This window comes from Teleopsis dalmanni, chromosome 2 (assembly GCF_002237135.1).
Source record: "Teleopsis dalmanni isolate 2A chromosome 2, ASM223713v2, whole genome shotgun sequence".
Lineage (NCBI taxonomy): Eukaryota > Metazoa > Arthropoda > Insecta > Diptera > Diopsidae > Teleopsis > Teleopsis dalmanni.
The window spans coordinates 239,639,145-239,647,383 of NC_051847.1; the positions used below are offsets into that span (position 1 = coordinate 239,639,145).

The window sequence follows — 8,239 nt, forward strand, 5'->3', positions numbered from 1 at the left end:
TAATTTGTTGACAATCCTGCGTTAAGAGCTTCTTATCGGTTAAGCGTTTTCAATGAATTTGGATTAAATAGGCCAGCTTTGTTGTTGTTTTAAATGCCATTTTTAAAATAATCTATTGTAATCTACTTATAAAAGCTTACACTTCATATTATTTATTTAGGATGGATGTCAATCACTACCCCAGAAAATGTTTCAACATAAAGATCCATCGTTTTTCAATTAGTTGATACAAGAATAAATTACAACTAAATAACAAATATACCACTCTGGAAAAGATTAATATGATTCATATTTAATAGTAGCTAAAATAAAAAGGGTCCAGCTTTTGTGTTTATTATGATCGTCCTTTAAATTTTTCTAGATATCCAACTAACTCCTTCACTTTATCATTTTCAATAGTTGTTCTATGGACGATAAAGTCGCTAGTTGTCGTTTTGAACGCTTTCTTTCTGAATTTTTAGTGAAATTTATTGCTTCACTGCGATTCTTTTTTTGTATAAAAGGGACAACAAATATATAGAGTCGACTATAAAATTTATGAAACATAAAAAAACTTTTTGTACCAACAATATTTATTGATTGTTGAAGGTGAATGTAATTTTCAAATGCTCCAAGCGAGAATTTAACTCTATTCTAACCTATACTGATTGAGCAAATCTAAGATTTTTGTATGCGTTAAAGCATTCCGTTTTATAACATTAATTTTGAAGAAATGGTTAGAAAACGGGGAAGTGGTTGTTTTGTTTGCATAATTTAATTTGGTAACAGTATAGGACCGATTTGCATTGATTAATATTTTACATTAAAATCACGAGCTACAATATGTGCTCTAATCCTTTTACATATATTACCCACCATAGGTTGCAGAATCGGCACAGAATCTTTCGCCTTACGTTAGACTTGATATTTGTTAAATTTTGATTTGAGTTTCCATTAGCGAGGCAAGAACTATTTGTTTGCTTCGGGAATCCGCTGGTCTGTGGCAAAAGAAAAAAAATATACTGCTCAACTCAATATGCATAAACACATATAAAGAGAATAAATCTTAGTGAAATATTTCTTAAAATACTGTTTTACATCTAATCAAAAACAATCTACGTATGGAACACATATGTAAGTATGTATAATAATCAGAAGATATTTTATTGTTTAAGCGAGGTTATTGGAAAAATTTACAGAAATATTATTGCAACATTTATATATATTTGGGGTCTCTAATGCTATGAAATGATAAAAACATAAGGAATACTGCATTTCTTTTGGTAATAAACATTTTATGATTTTTTTATGTTTGTCACAAGAGGTGATTAAAATTGTGATCTAGCCAAGGATTTAGTATTTTTAGGTCTTTAAGTTGGTAATTGTATGGAGTTAAAAGCACTCCATTGAAAAGTATGTAAACTCACGCTGTCATTGCAAACAATTAAACTTAATAAATTAATAAATGAAATAAAATATATCCATTATCATTTGCAGTGAGCCCATCTAGAAATTACAATTAGACGAATAAAAGAAGAGTTACTACGTGTGAAGTGAGAGTATGTTTCTGTTATCAGTACAAAACTGGGCGCAGAACTAAGAAAGTTTCGTTTTAAAGCAAGTAAAATTTTATCGAAGCTTAGTGATTAAAGTAATGAAAGGTGAATTGAACATCAAAAATCATTATTTTTAGCATTTCAACCGATCTTATTGGCTAAAATGTGAACATAGTTTGCAGTCAAAAGATATCTAAATAGCAAAAATTGCTTTGAATTCAACATCTGAACGATAGCATTAGATTATGATCAAGAAATCAAGCGCAGGGAAAGTTATCAGGAGCAAAAACACAAAAAGATCTTGTTTGGATAACTCAAAAGTGATGAAAATACAAAGCCTTTGTTCTACTAGACTAAATCATTCATAGATACTTCTGCGTTAGATTTTGTTCGTCACATTCCATACGACATTTATCTATTCGAAACAATGCATTAACCAATGGATGTACTGTGTTTTGTAGATATTGAATCCACCCAAAGGACTCATATCGACTCTGTAACCGATAATATAGAAAATATTGTCTCATATATATATAGAACACAAAAAGGAACGATCTGCTTCAATTCTCTGGTTCTAAACCAAAAACTAAGAAAGGCTTACGCAATTTTTCTTCGCTCTCCTGATATTGAACCGTATGGATATCTTTTAAAAAATTAAAATTTTTGATAATGCAAGTTTGATCTTAGTACTTCTGTCCTATAAGTGTTAATGATGGTATAATTTTCCTGTGCTCTTATCAAGGTTTAATTGAAATTACAACAAACTCCGTACATAAAGAAATTGTTTAATAATACATATTAGTATATTTCGATTATCTACAATTTCAAAAATATTAGTTCCAGATGTGAAGACAAAAATGTTTTAGCTCTCGTGGCCAATTTAGAATAGATTAAAATTCCAATAAATAAAAAATACTGTGGTTTAATCTACGTGTTTGTATTTTCCAACAATATAAATATTATAACTTAATAAGTTCAGTCGTTTTTCAGCTAGAATGTAATAAAATGTTGTTACTATAATTTAAAAATGTCTTCGCAGATAGAAAGTTATTTAATTGACTGTTAACCATGCAGGATTAAATATAATGTAAGCTCAGCACATTATTATACAAACATATTTTATAGAAATATTAAATATTAACTACATTTAAGTCGAATCTTTTAGCAATATATGCGATACAATATCGTGTATTTACCTCTTTATAAAAGTCCAAAAATTCTGATGTAAATAGCCGTCGTAAAAGCACAGCTGCCATCTGTCGGTGGTCCTCTGCTTGCTGACCATTGTGGATACTGCCTAGTAAATGAGTAACTTTCACCGCTCTTGGTAACTCATTGTAGGCATCCTTTGAAATAAATATATGAAAGGAATATTTAATTTAAATCTAATAAAATTAATCAGCTATTAAATGATTTACATAAATTTTGTTTTGCTTTAATTATCAAGGTCATACAAAATCAAGGTAGGTGGGGGTAACATTACTTGTTGGCACGCGCGCCTCGTAACATCGCATTAAAATCAATATAAGTAATTTATTATGATAGATAAGGTATAAACTAGAAAATTACTGAAAATGCACTTTCACCGAAAATGCGTCATTAGTAAAATTATTAAATCATCACAATTTGCTTTTATTTCCGTTTTGTGATTCAAATTCTGATGAGTAAAATTTATAGGCGCAGCCAATTTGCACAAAAAGAAAAAAACAGAAAAGAAAAACATATAAAGCTGATGTGCAAAAATTTCTTCCATTTTCTTTTCTATAATTTTTCAGGTATATTTATTTAGCAGTTGCACACGTTATTTGAACGTAAAAGAATATAAAGAAAAATAATAAGAAGACGAACAAAAAACACGTTTTATTCATCAATTAAATTAGGAGATTAAATATTTAAATAGAATGTGTAATATATATTTATATAATAATAAAATACAGAAGTGAGCAAATATTCATTGCTTTATTCTTTATTGGAATTTTTAAGCTTGTATACGGCTCACCTTTGATTTTTATATTTATATATTCCTTACCTCTGCTTGTTGGCGGACATCATTATCGGTTGATAGCAACGAGCTAAGTAGTTGTTGAAATTGCGCTTGGTCTGCAGCCATATTTTACCACTTTTTCACTTAGAAATTTTTGCCTAATAAATGCGATAATTATTATAATAATTGTCGCAAAATTAATATTCGTTCAATTTAAAAAATTATGCCACACTTACAGGGCCAGCAACCACACTATGGAACTTCGGGGATATAAAAGAATGACAGAAGAACAGAAATCGCGATTATTGGCGTATTAGCATCTATTCTTTGAAACAAGTGATGCCACCCAACACCACTACATACCATAAAATAAAATCGAAAAATGCATTATGATGACACGTAATAGCGTTTGTTATTTATTTTATAAACAGAAGATACCTATTTTAACACAACAATAAAAATAGGAGCAAGCGCTTTTTAGTTTACCTTTGATTTTGAGGTTTACTGCTACTGCGTTGTGCATAAAAAATATATTTATGTCAGATCACCATTGAAAATTTGCAGTCAAACTTTCTACTATTTTAATACTATGGACTTGTGCGAGTTAGGCTAAGTTGATGCTAAACCAAATGGAAAATTTTTTGGGATTTTTGCACTGCACACATTTAGCCATTTATCAACACGTATCGACATATCACTACATTACCGGCACAAGTTAGAATTTCCCTCATTTAGAATGCAACTTAGCCTAACTCGCACACGACCTATGTTTACATTACGAACTTTAGTCAACGAACTTTGCTAAAATTGATTTAGCATTTACATTATCGTTTCGGGTTTTCACTTTGAAAATCGTTGCATTTTTAATACATTGATGAGCAATCAGCAGTTATTATGGAAACCTGGATTGTTATTTATAAACATATATTGAAAAATTTATTTTTTAAAAAAATGAGATAAACTGAACAAAAATGCATATTATGGTCATGTGCGTGTTAGGCTAAGTTGCATGAGGGAAATTCTAAGTTGTGTCGATAATGTATTGATGTGTCGGTACGTGTTGATAAATGGCAAAATGTGTGCAGTGCAAAAAATCCCAAAAAATCTCCCATTTGGTTTAGCATCAACTTAGCCTAACTCGCACACGACCTATGTATAAAATTTTGAAGTCTTTCTATTGGTATATAAATATTAGGTCTTTAACACGTATTTTTCAAATTATACAAAAAAAGACAACAAATATAGATTTTTAAAATAATTTTTCTTTTAGATTAATCTTGAATCGGTACCATGCAAATACTCCTGATACAGAATTAATTAAGGCAATAAAGAACACAAAGCTAGAATATTGTGAAATTGAAAGTCAAATTCATGCTTCTAAATTCAGTAAATTTCACATTTTACAAATATTTCAAATTTCATAGTATGGAAAATATACTCGAAAAATACAATATATAAATATCATCACAATATTTCAATATTACATGCGCTTTATATGTAAAATGTGAATTAGCTCGTGTGCGAATTCGAGTTAATTGAGGTAAAGTAAATTGAAATTCCTTTAATATTTATTAATTTATTTATTGCAGTTATTTATTATTTTTGATTAAGAGTTTTCAAATTTATTTATTTATTTATTAAACATCTTATAAAATTTTCACAATAGTAACACCTAATTTACCTAATTTTTATCTAATTCACGCTACTCGAAATTCTGGTAAATACGAACATTCGCTGTCATACCGACATAATTTACTATTTTCCTCAATTTACCATCAATTTACTCGAACTCGCACACGGTCTTAATAGAAGCTGTAAACAAAAGCATTGAGAAAGTAAGCATTTAATATTTTTATATATTTGATACATATACATTTGAATTATAAAATGTATATAAATTATTTATTCTATAAATTATATATTAAATTTTTTTATATGTTATTAATTGAATTTATATTATTCAAGTGATATATTATTAAGTGAAGTTTATTTATTTCAGATAAATTCAAAAAGTCAATGGCATAAATGCAATAAATATCTGAAAAATTGATTTGTAATTAAATTAAATCTTTTTTTAATTTCAGAAACAAAAAGGCAAGAGATACTGAAAAGTATGGTGGGAAAATGGTGAGAGAAATTATGAGAAGAAAGATTCACAATTCCGGGGTGCTCGACGGAACACATATATTTTTTATGATATTCGTGATTTGAAAAATTATGCATTGAACCTGTTTTTTTTAAATATGTACATTTTAATTTTATACAATAAAAACAGGTTGAATACTGTAATTTTATTAATTTTTTTTTATTATGTTGATATAAATCACTTTAATTTAATTGTTTGGTTTTTTTAAATTAGGAAAGAACAGCAGTGTGTTAGAGTTTCGGGAGGCGCATTATTCGACTGAAACTTCTTCCACATGTTAAAAAGATTTCTGGGCAATTTTCCCATGTACCTTTTCTGAAAAAACAAATGTTAATTTTAAATTTTATTTAATAATGTTTACTGACCGTACTAATTAAAGTTCAGTACTTCCTCAGTTTCCTAGCAATTATTGTCAAAAGTATTGTTATTTGCTTTTTCCTTATTTCAATTATCTTACGGCATTCAAATATTGCTTTGTTTCTATTCTTGATCATTTCACACGCATTATATAAAATATTTTTGAAATTTTCCAGGTTTTCCATTTTAAAATATTTATTCCACACAATACCAAAATTTTTATTTGTATTGCATTTGTTAACAAAAGAAAGTTCTTTAATAGCTTGTTTTGAAATATAAAGGTCTATCAAGTGCATAAATGCGCTCATTATAATGTGAAAGTTTATTCATTAATATATATCATCAAGTGTTTAAATGAGACAGTGTGAACGTACAAATATAGAATTGAAAATTAAAATGAATGATAAATTAAAAGCAATGTTAAGAATGCAGGAATTTATAAATTTCTTTTTCCAACAAAATTAATGATAGCTTAGAATATTTATGCATTAATAATTGTAAACTTGTTAGCAACTAATAAGTTAAAAATTTCGAATTGCTTTTTAAATAAACTTTTTTTATGTATATTTAAACTTTTTGTATGTCTTTAAAATATTTATTTTTCACAATTTTCAATATTTTTAAAATACAGTGGTCGTCCAGTATAACGAACGCTCGATATTACGAATTTTCGATATAACGAACACCCAAAATATTTACATTGATTGTTCTATATAACGAACGAAAAAAAAATTCTGCTCCATATTACGAACAAAAAATTTTTTGTTTCTTATTCGTTTTTGTTTTATACAAATTATGCTTTTGAATATAATTTTACTATAAAACTAGCATTATTCAGCTTAGAATATGCATGTAAGTGTTGGGCTAATATTTTGTCATTTAATTCTATTGAGTTCGATGAAGAGGACGATATACCTTTGGTTCAGCTTATACCACGAACGAATGATAATGTAACTGAAACAACCATTACATTACTTCAAAATGTTTTTCCTAATGTAAGAAAGAATATTATGCTTAAATATCCTATATTATATTTTCAATTTTATTGTTAGTGTGACATTAGTACATACGAAGTTAATAAATGGAATAATGCTGATAATACCATCGATGTCTCGGACGAGGATGATGGATCTGATGACGAAAATATAGAAGAAAATAATTTAGAAATTATTAAACATAAAGATGCCATAAATCATTTCGAAAAATGCATAAAGTGGGCGATTAACAATAATGAAACTTCAAAATTAGCTGTACTAAGAGAACTACAAGAAAAAGCTGTTCAGAAAAGTCTTGAGTGTAGTAAAAAACCAACAAAAATTAATGATTTTTTTTACTCTACACTATGATTGAATGCGTCCTTTCTTATAAATAATTTTTGTAACAACCGAATAAAAAATACTTTTAAATAAATATATACTCGTACGTGTTTATAAGTTAATTTATGAACTCAAATATATGAAATCTCCTAAAAATAACCATATTGGTAGGTAAATGTATAACATTCGATATTACGAATTTTTCGATATAACGAACAAGGGGTGCAACATAAAATTCGTTATATTGGACGTCCACTGTATTACATTAGACAATTGTAGACAATTGACAAAATTGCGAAACTTTTTAATTTTGTTTGAATTTTTGTTCACAAACATTTCACATATTACTGGAATATTTATTGAAATTTCCAATGAAGGTCCACAATATCGCTTTGGTAACAGTCTCTTCCATGTTTACACACTTTATACTTACTCTGTTAGATGGAGGGGGTTGTGATGTTGTTTTGTGTACAAATTAGCGACTTAAAGTAGCTGCCGAATACACCTTATAACAAAAGATCTCAACGTTCTCTGCAGATGAGTGTTAGGTGTACGAGGAAATTAATGTATGCAACATAATAATACAGCAACTTATTTTATTTAAAAGAAAGGTGTATAGCTAACATATAAATTAGAAAAGAAATTAATTATTTTGAAATTTATTTTCTAAAATATTTCATATAGTATATATATTAAAAACAATTTTATAAATTACAATTTTTTGATTCTAAATATAGAATTAATTAATATCACAAAATGAAATAATTTGAGTAAAAATCAATCCTTAATATCTGTTAACTTATTATATAATATTTACATATAAATTAGGAAAGAAATGTAGTATTTAAAAAATTTATTTTCTAAAATCATTTATACAGTATATATTTTTGAAATAATTTTA

General features: G+C 27.5%; 1 protein-coding gene across 1 annotated transcript; it reads right to left on the reverse strand.

Annotated features, from left to right (window-relative positions):
* Positions 1-2,665: 2,665 nt before the first annotated feature.
* Positions 2,666-3,882, reverse strand: LOC119677093 (importin-5-like). Its single transcript, XM_038088361.1, has 2 exons — positions 3,565-3,882; positions 2,666-2,881 (listed from the first exon to the last, which is right to left on the reverse strand). The coding sequence occupies exons 1-2, from the start codon at positions 3,643-3,645 to the stop codon at positions 2,666-2,668; spliced, it is 297 nt and encodes a 98-aa protein (XP_037944289.1). The 5' UTR covers positions 3,646-3,882.
* Positions 3,883-8,239: the final 4,357 nt, after the last annotated feature.

Excerpts from the sequence above, each read along its gene's own strand:
- LOC119677093 (XM_038088361.1), bottom strand. The coding sequence starts at position 3,645 with ATGGCTGCAGACCAAGCGCAATTTCAACAACTACTTAGCTCGTTGCTA. Across the intron at positions 2,882-3,564 it reads ATGTCCGCCAACAAGCAGAG|GATGCCTACAATGAGTTACC; the intron begins GTAAGGAATATA and ends TTTATTTCAAAG.